Below are 13,776 nucleotides of genomic sequence, written 5' to 3'. Positions count from 1 at the left end.
TTTCTTTTTTCTTATGTGGTGCTGAAGAATCGAACCCAGGGCCTCATGCATGCAAGGCAAGCGCTCTACCACTGAGCCACCTTCCCAGCCCTCATATTTTTTTAAATGGCCAAGAAAGAAGGGAGGAAGGGACCAAAAGAAGCCCCTCGGGAGGGCAGGATGTGGGGTGGGGGTTGGGGGGGACACACCAGACACAGCCTTCCAAGACTCTCCTCAGTTTCATAGCATGGTAATTTTTAATATTAAAAGTAAATTGTAAAGGTATCTTTATAAACAATATGCATAAAATAGATCATATTCTAAAACCTTCCGCTTTTTTTTAATGCTTTTGTTCACAGTAAATTTCTTAGGTGTTGGATTTGCTTTGGCTGGAGATAATAGTGCAAGTGGAAGTGGGGCGGGTTGCCCAGCCCAGCCTCCTGCGGGCTAGTACAGGTCCTTGTAGATCTCCTGCAGCAGTGGGTGGAGGCTCATGTCCGTCTCGGTCTTCTTGATGACGTGCAGCAGCTGCACGTGCTCCGTGACGATCTGTCTGAGGTCCGTCATTTTCTGCAGCAGCTTGGCAAACAGCTGGGAGGACTCGGGGTGGTTCAGCTTCAGCTGCAGCTCCAGAGCCTGCAGCAGGCTGTCCTGGATGTCCTCAATAGGCTTCACGTTCAGCAGGCCCGGCCGGTCTGGGGGGGAAATCGGAAACCACAACAGGAGGGTCAGTCGGGTGCTCTGTGGGCCTGGGCGGCTCCAGGTCGCGCACCTGCGGGGGTTTTTGTGTGTGGAGCCCAGGGCCTTTGCACCTGCTGGGCGCAGGCAGGCCGATACCACTGGGCTATACCTGCCCTCTGCTCTGCTTCACAAACACAGCGAGGAGGTGGGGTAAAAGATTAGGGATAGAACTGAAGGTAAGAGTCTCAGTGCTCCCTCCAGGACTGACTCTGTGTGGCTGGTGCTCCACACTCCAGGGCCAGCCTGTCCTCGGCGAGTCTACCTCCAACTCTAGCTCATCGGTGGGATGAACTGACAAAGACGCTTTTTTTTTTAATGGCTTTTTTTTTCTCTCTCTCTCAATATAGAATATTGCATTTTCAATACAATAAAGTAGTTTTTAAAGACTGCTATGGTTTGGAAGGACTCCTGTCCCAGCCAACATGTTAATAGCGATTTCTTCTAAGTGGTGAGACTGCAGGTAGTGTTCTCCGATCTCTACACACACATGCAAGCATTCATGGGTGCATGCGCACATGCGTACGTGCATAAACACACACACGGCGTAGTTCAGGCTCTCTGGCTCTGAACTGCTGGGCTCCAAGGATCCTCCGAGATCCTCTTTCCTCATCTTTCCCAGTAGCTGGGACGTACGCAGGTCCCACCACACCTGGCGTGACACGAGTTTCACGCCTCCTGTGGAAGGAAACCTTTCCACTTGTTTACCCCCAGTACTGCTGTTTGCTAGAGATTATGGTAAATAGGGTTCACTCTTGGCTTTCCAAGAATTCTAATGTTTTCAATTTGTTTTAGAGAGGAGTTGTTGGTTGAATTTTATCAAAGGCTTTTAACATTTCTCTCATGAGAGAGATAGGGTATCTGAAGAGATACGGCTTTATCTTAAAACCTAGCAGAGTGAGGTGTAGCCATCAGTTTCCTGGTACCCTGGTACTCATTTGTTAATATTTCATTTAGAGTTTTTCTATTTTGTAGCTGCTGTTGGTCCAGAGGGCTCTATTTCTGTGGCATCTTTTGCTGGTGGAAGTATTAACTAGCTGAGTGTACCGGAGCTGGATGGTCCTGCTCCAATTCTCCGGCTCGCCACCTGCTCCTTGTGAGTTTCTTGGAATTCCTCTGCAGTACCATCTCACCTTGCGATAAACCCTGCACTACCTCTCATTTTCCTTCCATGGATTCAGATCCATTCAGGCTCCCCAAATCCTATAAACTTGGAGTAATAAATTATTTATCTTGGCACTTTGAGGACAGATCTTTCTATATAGGCCAGGCTAGCCTTGAATGCTGAGATCCTTCTTCAGCCTCCTGAGTCCTGGGAATTTTTGTAATTTATACTGGAATAAAGTTGTATATGATATTTTCTTTTATCATCAAGAATCTATTATTTATGTCCCTTAGCTTAAGGAGATCTATCTATCTATATTGTTTTGAAATTTTTAAAAGTTATTCATTTATTTGTTTTTATGTCGGTTGCAGGGCCTGAACTCTGGGCCTGGGCACTGTCTCTGAGCTCTTCAGCTCAAGGTGAGCCTCTACTACTTGAGTCACAGTGCTGCTTCCCGTTCTCTGGTGGTTAATTGGAAATAAGAGTCTCATGGACTTTCCTGCCCGGGCTGACTTTGAACCATGATCCTCAGATCTCAGCCTCCTGAGTACCTAGGATTACAGGTGTGAGCCACCAGTGCCTGGATATTTTATTTTTAATGTTACTGTAGCCTGAACCCAGGGCCTTGCACTTACTAGGAAGCAATCCACCACTGTCATTTTTATTTATTTATTTATTTCTTTTTTGAGCTTTTTACTAGTATGCTTTGATAGCACATGGGTGTTTCATTGTGATGATTCCATGCAGTGTACTTTGGGCAGGTTTACTTTGTTTTTGTTCCTGCTGTTTTTTCCTGGGCTGGTCTTGAACTCAAAATCCTTTTGCCCCTACCTTTGCTTTCTGTGTGTGTGCCAGCCTGGGACCTGGGTGCTATCTCTGAGCTTTTTTTTTCTTTTGCTTACGGCTAGAACTCTACCACTTGAGTCACAGCTCCATGTCCAGCTTTATTGGTGATGAATTGGAGAGAAGAATCTCATGGACTTTTCCTGCCTCAGCTGGCTTCAAATTGTGATCCTTAGATCTCAGCCTTCTGTGTAGTTAGGATTACAGGCGTGTGCCACTGGCGCCTGGCTTTAATGCTTTTTAATTGTGTGTTTTCTCATTTAAAAGTCTGATGGTCATATTATTTTTCTTTCTTAAAAAATAGATCTTTTGATTTTATCAATCAACTTTAGAGAATTGTATTTTGCTTCCAATTTATATAACTCTCCTAAAAACATAAAATAAGAAACAAGTTTTAGGGTTTTTTTTTTCCCCTCCTATTCTTAGTTCAGGAACTCCAGAAAGGTGGAAGGTAGCTCTTTCGGCTCGGGGTGTCCTGTTTCCTAAATCCATGCACTGGGGGCTCCAGGTCTTTCCTCTGAAGAACACTGGTTTCACCTGCTGGGCTTTGATAAATCCATCGCTCCTTGCTCCATCTAAATAGCCTTTTACAAGTCTTGTTACTTCATCTTTAATCTGAGTTATACAAGCAGAGAGTTTTGGATTTGGTGCTTACGGGCTGCGTGAAGTTAGGAGTGTTAGGTTTCCTCCTGAAGGCCTCTGCGCATGCAGGGGCTGTGTGTGGGGGGCCTGCGTTGACTTCAAGGATTAGCGCCCCCCTGTGGCTCTCCCTCCCCCTTCCTTCCCCTTCTCCACACAGTTCTCTCGGCCTTACTTTAAGTATCCGTGGGAGCTCTTCTCTCCCCGGCTGGCCCTCTGTGTCTATCGTTTGGAGGTACTTCTGTTCCAAGCTCCTCAGTGACCTCTTGCATGATGCCTGCTTCCCTGTTTTCCTTTTGCACGGTGGCCACAGGCATGGTTTCGAACCTGGGTCTGTGTTCCATCCACCTTGGCTCCTTCCTCTTCTCCTCCCCATCTCCTTCTTCTGACGGAGGGATGCGATAAACACCCCAATCGTAACCATGCTGGAGTCTACTTAAAGAGCGAGGGGGGGGGTCTGAGGAAACCTGACTTTGTCCTCTCACTGTTCACCAAGTGGGGGGCGGGGAGAAGGAACGAAGTCTCAGAGGAAAGGGTGAGTTTTGTGGAGAGCAAAGCTGCAGTCAGGATGGAAGCCCGCAGGCTCGGACTCCCTGCCTCCCTGCCTCCCTCCCCTGTTGGCTAGTACAGGCGTGGGAGCAGAGGCTGTGTCCTGAGCCACCGGGACCCAGAGGAAGCCTTTGGCTGGATGAGTTAGAGAGACAAGCTTAGTCTGGCCAAGCGCCCTGCCTGGAAAAGCCCAATTGTCAGGCCTGGAGGCAAAGCCGCGGGGAAGTCTCGGGTGGACTGCAGGGCGCACACGCCTGTCATCTTTAGTCACGAGGCCAGGCTCAGGAGAGCCACAGAGAAGCCGGGGGGTCCCGGGGGCGGGGGGCGGATTTTCAGAGCTCCACACACCCCTAAACTAACTTCATTATTGCATTTGCTCTGATTTCTGCCCCCCTCCTCTGACTTCTCCCCCGACCTCCACGGGTCAGATGAAGTATCTTTTTTTTTAAACATTTCAGCATTTAATTTTGGAATCATCAGCAAAAGAAAAAAAAAGTCAGATGATGAGAAGGAAACAAAATGTGTAGGCCTGGCCTGCAGCTCCACAGCCCGGCACCTTTCCCAGGAAGGACCCATTGGGGGTTCAAGGAAAGCTGGATTCCCGGGGTCCCTAGCTTAACCTTCCCCCCTCCCCCACACCATGCTCGAGATTTCAAAGGCCGGTCGCTGGCCCTGTGAGTTCGTGCTGGTGCGGCCAGGCCCGCCAGGTGGGCAGTGGGTGCCCGGCTCCCCTGGCCTCTGCTCCTCGCGCTGTCTTTTGAGCAGTCCCGGGATGGGGGGGGGGCGAATGCTGCCAGAGTCATCACATGAAATTTAGGAGGTCTCCCTTATCACACTCCGACCCCCCACGCCCCCACGGCAATGACTGTGCTTGCTGGAAACTTGGCCCCGCGGTGCAGTGCGCTGGAGAACAGGGAGAGGATCTGGTTTGGATTTTCAACCTCCTCTTTGGCAAGTGAGCGTTTATGATGTGATGGATGATGTTTGGCTGAGGGGCTGAGACGCCGGGGCCACAGATTCGGGCTATTTTCTCTCCAGTGACAAGTTAGATCATTTGTGGACCGTTCCCACCGTCCCCCGACGGAGCCTGGGCGGTGAGGGAGCGCGTTTCGGGGGAGGAGGGTGCAGGAGACAGGATCCTCCTTCCTGATCCTCCCCCAGCTCCAGATCGGGGCGCTGCCACTGGGGGCTCCACCAGTGCAGGCTCCGTGCACAGACCGGCTCCCTCCGCCCCGGCACCTCGAAATCCCGCACCCCAAATCCAATTTATGTATTCCCTGTAGTACGCAGTGGGCGGGGGGGGGGGAACCCTCAGGAATTGAATTGGAAAAGTGTACTGACAGGCTTATACATGAACATTGAGAACCACCGGCTTAGTTCAGATCAACGCCGAAAACCAGGCCTCAAAGGTGTCAGGTCAAGGGCAGAGGCCGCCTCTCCAGGGCCGCCCTTCCTTCCCGCTTCCCTCTCCACGCTCCTTCTCCACACCAGCGCAGCCCTGCGTCCTCTCCCCCTCCACTCCCCTGCAAGCAGGGCGGCCCACCTTCTCCCTGCACCTTTCCCAGGTAGGAGGAGAGCCTGCAGCCGCCGCCCGCCGGGGTCAAGGCCAGGCTGCCCAGCAGCCCTCTGGGGGCGGCGCCTGTTGACTCACAGGCGCTGGGAGGCTGGAGTCAATGACTCCTTCCTGACTCCCCTGGCTGTGAAGAATTGGGAAATAAACCTTTCCGGTCTCCTTGGCGCAGCCCTGGGATTGATTAGGGCGAGCTGCTGGTTCCGAGCAGGTCTCCAGAGCTTCTATCTTGCCCAGATCTGGGTCTGCGTTGAGTGTCCAGCTTATCTGAAATGCGGCCTCACTCCCCACCCCGGACCTGCCCACTGGGGCAGGCAGGCCATTGCAAGCGTCAGGTTGCGTTAGGCTTCCCAGCTCACTACAATGGACTCCTCTGAAGGAGAGGGGGGAAGGACCCCCAACAGGGCTCATTTCATCTCTGCTCTGAGAGCTACCATCCTGGCCTTTCTCCTCCTTCCCCACTGGCCTTGATGTAGCCTGACCTGAGGCTGACTTCACCTACTGTGTGTAGAAGAGAAAGTCTGTTTGCCCGGGCGGCGGGGATCGCCTATAACCCACGAAGGAAGTCAGTGCAGGTTTGGAGTGAACGGTGCAGGAAGAGGGGCTACACCAGTCAGCACTCAATTGCAGTTTAGCTTCCTTTTACGCTTCCCCTCTCCTTTCCCTCATTGTATGGCCCCTTACTGTATCACAAGAACAGTCACCAAACAAAAACAAGCAATGCCGTGGTACTCACAAAAGTTACTACTTTCTTAGAGAAATAAGGCTAGGGCCTCTGGAGGGGAAGGGGGGATTTCCCCATCCGATGGTCAGAATCATGGTGAGCTCTGGACAGAGGGTGAGGCCAGCAAAGGGACCAAAGTGACCGTGGTGTGGCCACGGCAGCTCTTGCCCCAGCCTTCCTCTAGGAAGGAACCTTCCGCCCAGGTTCTCTGCAGGCTGCAGGCTGCACTGAGCTGGGCCTGCCGTGCGATCGATGGTCACAATCTGGGGAGAACAAACACAATCGCATGTGTGGGTCCTGTCCCTAAGACTGGGGTGTGACCTGCTAGCCCTGGGGCTTGAACTCAGGATCTGGGCACTGCACCTGAGCTTCTTTTGCTCCAGGCTGGTGCCCTAAAGGTTGAGCCACAGCGCCAAATTCTGGCTCTTGGGTAGTTAATTGGAGTTAAGAGTCTTTGAGGCTTTCCTGCTCAGGCTGGCTTCAAACCGCCATCCTCAGATCTCAGCCTCCTGAGTAGCAGGGATTACAGGTGTGAGCCACCAGCGCCCAGCCTTCAAGAGCTGCAAAAGCTCCAGGTGACTTGGACGTTCAGCCAGTGGCAAGTGGCACTGGTCTACAGAGGTATCTGGGATCCCAACATGGCAACCTACTCCTGGGCTAGCTTTGGGCAAGTCCCTTCACATCTCTGTATTTCAGTTTTCTCTCATTAAAAGAAATAAAATAAAAATGGAGTTTGGCTAGGCACGGTGGTGCAGCGGCTGGAGCTATAGCCCCAGCTACTTGCAAGGCTGAGGCGAGAGTACTGCGTCAGACCAGAAAACAGGAAGGCAAGACTCCATCTTCAATGCGGGGCTGGAGGGGTGGCTTGGAGGCAGGGTGCCTGCCGAGCATGCACAGGGCCCTGGAGCGCCAAACAACAGCCACAGCACAGGTGAGCATAAAGGAGAATGACAGCAACCGAACTCCCCGTGCTGTCCCGAGGATTAAAGAGCTAATCTACAGAGCATGCGTGTGAAGAGATGACATAGTAAATTGGCTGTGAATGCTCCATTCTCTTGGCTTTGTGTGTGTCTCTGTGTGTGTATCTTTCTATTGCTGCTGCTCTTCCTCCCTTCATTGCTCTTTTATTTTCAGCCTTTTCTTTCTTTCTCAGCTCTTGTAGATTTTTGCCCCCCTCCTTTCTGATCCTTGAGGAGGATTTATTAGGAGCACTAGCAGGGTGAGCCTGCCCTATGCTAAGGCCTGAGAAGTACCCAGGGAGGTTTGAGGAGGACTGAGAGAGGCCCAAGGCTCTGGCCAAGGCTGTGCAGACTCTGTATGCGTGGTGTGTGTGTGTGTGTGTGTGTGTGTGTGTGTGTGTGTGTGTGTGTGTGTGTGTGTATGCGTGGTGTGTGTGTGCGCGCGCAAGCATGTGCATGTACACAGCATGCACGAGCATGCACATGATGCACTCAGCTCTGTTACTGGTGGTCTAGCCTCCTGCAGTGACTCAGGTAAACACCCAACACTTCCCCTATTAGGCAATGGTCACACGGGAATCAAAGCGTTCTCTGTCTGTGTCTGATAACAACTATGTATAGTTATAAAGAACTTAGCTAAGACAGTGGGAGGGGAACACCACCATGAAACCAAACCCAGCCAATCATTTTGTATCTGCGTACGCAGGGGCGGGTCCACATTAGTTGACCCCATCTCCCAAAGTACAACCCAGGACATGGCCCCTTCCTTCCCTCCACGGGCATGCAGCCCCTGGGAAGTGCTGGTGTCCCTCCGTCCCGGCCCTCAGGGTGAGGGCCTGGCTGTTGTAGTCACTTAGAGTTCCATTTTCTCAGGGCCTGTAGCTTGCAGGCCCCCTTCCCGACCCACCTGCTCCTTCCACACCCAGAACTGACTAGATCCAGACTGGAAATGAACGGGGCTAGAGCTGGAGGAAGCCAAAGGAAGTGGGAAGAGAAGGGTCCAACAGGATACCACAGAGCTTAAAGCTCTGCTCTGCTGAGCTAGGGAAGGGGGAGCGGAGGGGAAAGCCTGGGGAAGGAGGCCTAGGCCAGACTGGGCAAACAGAGGCGGGGCACCATGCCTGGCACCCTCTCCCAGAGCTTCTCTTTCCCCTGGCTTTGCCAAGTTGTGAGAGGAACCTAGGGTAGAAAATGGAGCTCTATGCACACCCCGCCCCAGAGGCACCGGAGTCTGGGAGCAGGCACCCCACGGGCCTCCTCCGGCCTGGCCCAGGCCGCATCCTTGGTGGGGGGCAGGCAGTGGTTTTACACCTCCTCCCCCTTCCCTGCGGCAGCATCTCTCCCCCAGTGGGTTTGTTCTCAATCCACAACTAATCCCCTTCAAGTGCTGCCTGATAAAGGGATTAGCGTCTCCCCGGGGGCCTTACACTGAGGAGGGGGGAGGATCAGGAGAGGGCCTGGTGGAATTTCCAGCCCTTTGACTGGCAGCCGGGATTGGGGCTACTGCCCGTTCTATGGCCCTGGCAGGGAGGGCGGAAATCGGCATTTACCTCGCGCTGAACACCGCGTCCCAGGCCGGGCGCCAGAGGCCGCACACTGGTACTGCACTGGCGTGGGGGCATGGATAAGTGGTGAGTGATTATCCACGATCGCACGGCTCAGGAGCCGCAGGGGGGGTGGGGGGGCGCTGGACCCCCATCGGCTCGTCCCAGAGCTCCGCCACCCGGCCCTGCCTCCCGGAAGCCCAGGCCTGATGTGGGCACCCTGGGGCCTCTATCCTCACCTGCAGGGGACCAGCGAATGGGGCCCTTCCGGAAGGGCAGCCTGGGGTCACCCAGAGTGTAACCAGAGCCCCAACGGTAAAGTGCTCTGAAGAGCGAGCGGCCTGAGGGCACGGGATGGCCACTCGCAGTTTGGCTTTCCATCTTAGGGTGTCTGTGCCCCAACTCCAGGGTTTGCTGGCTCACCCAGAGGAGCCCCGGGTGGGGTGGGGGGGAGGAGGCGGCGGCTTTATTTCTGGGGCCAGGGCAGGCAGAGCCGGCACTTTCTATGCTCTGTCAAGGACAAGGCCTGCACAGATGACTCCAGGCGCGTCACCCCCCATCCTGGCTCTCTAGGTTTTAGTATTGGGTGTCAGTGGAGAGCTCATACACGTACCCCTCCCCAGTCATACCCAGCGCATAAGGTTATGAATGAGACATTTCTAGATGATTCCGAGTGAGTCACCGCGCAGAGCCCTGTGGACTCTCCTCCTCCCTACGCCTCAGGCTGGGGTTCCCCCATCTCACCCCTGCCATCACCCCACTTGTCCTGCCCAAGAGAAGTCAGAGGGCGGTGCTTATTCCCAGTATCTCGGGAGGAGTCAGAAAAAGCCACCGGCCTCACAGAGGCTGGGCCTCACAGAGGTCTGCCACCCAGAACTGTGTGGAGCAGGAAGTTCAATATTTAGCTGGGGGGGGTGGGGGTGGAGGCTGGGTGGGGGCTGGGCAGGAACTGAGTGAGAAGCACGTGCTCAGCACACAGGAGGCCTGGGTTCAATCCCCAGCACTGCGCTGCGCATGTGTGTGCGGGTAGCAAACACACGCACGCACGTACACGCATGCATGCACACACACACACGCACGCACGCACACACACACACACACACACACACACACACACACACACGTGCTGGCTTATTGCCTATGTTTTCTAATCTTTCAGATTTCTTCTTGAATGCCCGAGGAGGCCGGGCCACAGGCCGGGTGAGCTGAGTCCCTGAGCTGGGCTTCCCTGACACCACCGTGAGCCACTGGGCTGAGCACGCACGGCCTGGGCACGCAGCAGCCGCGGGGACACGGAAGACTGTCAGTTGGCATTTTAGAGCTGGGAGCAGGGGGACAAGGACAGAGGGCTGGCAGCCCTCCAGCCCCGTGTCCACGGCCATGCTCCTGGGTTGTCTGTCCAGGCAGGACGAGCTGAACGCACTTGCTGGATGGTGTCAGCAGTCCTAAGTGTCCACCTCTACCCTTTCCTGCAGCCTCTTATTTACTCAGGACCTGGTATGAGATGGTATCTGATTAGGTGGCAACGTGTTTACTTAGCTATTTAAAGTTTACCGCTCATTTTCATGGAGAGTTCTGCAAACAACGCCATTGTGTCCTGGATTCGGTCCAGGTGCTGGCTGGCTGGCTGAGTCAAGAACCCCATCAGCAGTGTTGGGCCTTGTCGCCGGCCCCGGGCCCAGCACAGTTCAAAGCCAAAGGACTTAAGTCCGTGAAGACAAGATTAATGAGCGAGATACCCAAATCGTAACCTGAACCTTTTATTTTTGGGGGTGCATTGGGATTTGAACTTAGGGTATGTGCCTGCTTGGCTGGCACTCAACCATTTGAATCACACCCCCAGTCCTGCTTTGTGCTGGTTATTTTGGAGATTGGGTCTAGCAAACATTTCTGTCCCGGCAGGTATCAAACCAGGATCCTCCAGATCTCAACCATCTGGGTAGCTGGGATTACAGGCATAAACCACTGCACATAGAGGCAAGGTAGAATCTAATGGTTGATTTTTTTTTCCAGTGCTAGGGCTTGAACTGGGGGCAGGTGAGGCCCCCCCCCCCCCCCCGCGCCATGCTCAGTGTTGGGCACAGGGGCATTGACTTTGAAGTCCCAGACGCCTGGGTCTGAACTTGCATCTCAATTAGTCACTCTACAACCTTGGGCAGGGGCCATCATCTCTGTACATTTCTGATTTCCCCATCTAGGGGCTCAGTGACCTGATCCACAAATGGTAGCCGTGATCACGAGATTTCTAGTATTCTTCCAAGAAGAATGTATTCGTGTATTCTGGACATCATTCTGCTTTAATTCTAGCAAGTGAACAAGCAGGCCCATCCTCGCACCCACGACGTGGTCATGGTCCGTGGCTGAGCCCCTGGGGACCTTGGGGGGGGGGGTGGCCTCATGCAACACCTTCCAGAACTTTCCAGAACCACCTCGGACAGGGGCTGGAGCAAAGAAGGAGGACTGTGGCGGTGATGGGCGCTGCGAGCCAGCCTTCAGGGGCCGTCGCGGCAGCCGCGGTGACGCGCGGCCTCTCAGTCATTCAGCCAGCCATGGCCGCGTGCCGCGAAAAATACACTGTAAAATCCAGGGAGCTTCCTCCCTCGCGTCTTGGAAGTTAAGGGAGAGCTGAAATGGATTCCAAACTGTTTTGAATTAACGAGAAGAGCCCTTTCCTGCTGCAGGGTTCCAGCTGGACCTGTCCTCCACTTTACTTCGGCACCGCACGCTTGGGGGGGGGACCCCGAGTCCTGCCGCTCGGCCTACCCTGGGGCTTGTCAGCTTTCCTGAGCTCTGCGCTTGGCACTGGCCGCTGGGCAGAGTCGGGCCCCGCTGGCTGGGAGGCTGGCGCAAGGCCGTGGCGCCAGCCGCACACATCCTCTTGCTGGAGGTGGTTCTGTGACTCCCCCGCAGGCTGGGGCCTGGAGGGGGGGGCGTGGGAGGGCGGTGGGGTGAGCACTTTGGCAGGGGGGGGAGGGGGAGGGAAGGCAGAGGGGATGGGGCAGCACCCGTGGCTGTGAGGATACCTGGCTTTCATCCTGGTTCCGGGCTCCCTAGTTATTAGACCTCAGGCAAATGCTGAAGTCTCCCCCCCGTCCTAGGGGGGTGATGATAAAGGCAGGGAGCACATTGGGGTGCACTGAGCGCGCACACCATAGTCAGGAGTGCCGGGCTGAGGGTGGGCAGCGCTCTTGCTCTTGGCTGTAGCCGAATCCTCGCGGCCCTCCTCCCTCCCCCCACCCAAAGCTCAGAGCAGAAAGAGGAGAGCACTTGAGAACCAACGAGGTTATCTTTCTCTACAAGCTGCCTTTGGGAGCTAATGGGTGGCTGGTGTGTGTGTGGGGGGAGTTGTTTCGAGGGGTGCAGTTGAACAACACCCAGCTTAGGGGAGCGATGCCAATTTCCCCAGCAAACACTGAGTTGGTCAAATCATGACTTTCATCTAAAAATCTAAGGACCCCCCCCCCACTCTGAGTGTCCCAGCCCCTGACACCCTCCTGTCCCACAGCTCCCACCTCCGTCACCATAGAACTCCAGTGTGATTCTCAGAGGAACTTCCTGAAGCCACTCAAACAACCATAGACTTACTTCCCAGCAAATGGAAGATAAATCATGCTATGCATCGCAGAAATTCATTTTCTGGAACAGAGCCTCTTACATACATGAAGGTTTTCCCTTTCTGAATTTCTAGGATAAGAAAAAAAAAAGTGGATAATCATGGCTTCTTGGGAAGAGGCCCAGGGTAGGCTGTGGATCTCAGCATCTGCTGATGAGATCCGAGTGGACATGGCTCTCGATGGGCCACCACGATTGGGCTCTCTTTCCCTGGCCTGCGCCTCATCAGCTTCTCTGAGTAAAGATGAGGCCCGCATCCCTGTGAGCTGAGCAAACATGCCTCCAGTCGGTTCTTTCTTATCTGTCTCTATGTTTAGACGTCATCTACAAAAGCAAACGTTGGCTGGGAAGGTTCTGGCTTTGAAGATGTAGGAATCGGTCGATGGCAAATCCTTTTTAGAAATGTTTCACAGGGTGTTTTTTTTTTTTTTTCTCTTTTCATTATAAGTACAGATAAAAGGCATTTATGGCTGGGCGCCCATGGCTCCTGCCTGCAATCCTAGCTCCTCAGGAGGCTGAGATCTGAGAATCCTGGTTGAAAGCCAGCCTGGGCTGGGAAGTTTCTGAGATTATCTCCAGTTAACCACCAAAAAGCCAGAAGTGAGGTTGTGGTTCAAGTAATAAAGTACTGGCCTTGAGCAAAAAGCTCAGGGACAGTGTCCAGACTCTGAGAACCAGCATCCACACCATAATACACACACACACACACAGAGCAGTCCACTCTGTGGGACTTTTGGCTAATATAAAGACAGTTTATGGCTAAAAGGAAGTTGTTTATACAGTATCTGCATTTCAATGGCACCATTTTTAACTTTCATAAACCAGGATGACTTAAACCCGGTCATTGAAACATGAAATTAAATCCCACTGTGTTATTTATGGAGCTAGCTCTTGACTAGTCAATACTTGCTTCTTCCCTCCCATCACAAGCTGATTTCCACAAACAGAGGCACAGGGCAGAGTCCACAGCAAAAGCTCACCAGAAGACAGTTTCAACATGAGACCCCACCATTTCAGAGCGAAACTTCCTCTGATGCTATTTAGACACGTGAGCGCAGCAAATGGAAGTAATGGCTGGTATGGAGCCTGACTTCTGGCGCTGGCTTAGTGAATTAGATCATGTACTTGCAAGGTTAACATTTCTACAAACTGCCAAATCATTCAGCTTATTCCTGGCTGGGGGGGGGGGGGGGGGTGGGGAGAGGAGACAGGAGGGAGAGGGGAGGGCTCTCTGTAAGGAGGCAGAGGTCAGCTGACACACACACCTCCCTCCCTGATTTGGGACCACAGTTCAGAGCTGGTGGAGGGACGGGAGCCCAACGGGACCCCAGATGCTTAGCAGTGCCTTCTCCATGCTGCACAGACCACCATGGAAAGCTAAGCGCTCTGCATCATGACTTCAAGGACTCAAGGTTACATTGGCTTTCTCGGAGAAGGAAAGGAAAAAGAGCTCGAAGAAAAATGAAAAGGGGGCAGATATCAGCCAGGATTGGGGGGAGGGAATACCACGAGGG

General features: G+C 53.5%; 1 protein-coding gene across 2 annotated transcripts in view; it reads right to left on the bottom strand.

Annotated features, from left to right (window-relative positions):
* Window positions 1–328: 328 nt before the first annotated feature.
* The window catches only part of Pparg (peroxisome proliferator activated receptor gamma), a 106,450-nt gene continuing 93,002 nt past the window's right edge, over window positions 329–13,776 (bottom strand). For both annotated transcript variants that reach the window (XM_042679905.1, XM_042679906.1), the window contains one exon: window positions 329–674. In XM_042679905.1, the coding sequence (XP_042535839.1) occupies window positions 427–674 (248 nt within the window). In that variant the 3' untranslated portion in view covers window positions 329–426. The remainder of the gene's footprint in view (window positions 675–13,776) is intronic.

Source organism: Dipodomys spectabilis, unplaced genomic scaffold, assembly GCF_019054845.1.
Source record: "Dipodomys spectabilis isolate Male_0828 unplaced genomic scaffold, ASM1905484v1 ptg000054l, whole genome shotgun sequence".
NCBI classification, from domain to species: domain Eukaryota; kingdom Metazoa; phylum Chordata; class Mammalia; order Rodentia; family Heteromyidae; genus Dipodomys; species Dipodomys spectabilis.
Note: the sequence above shows the minus strand (reverse complement) of the source record. Positions and strands in the feature narration are given on the sequence as shown.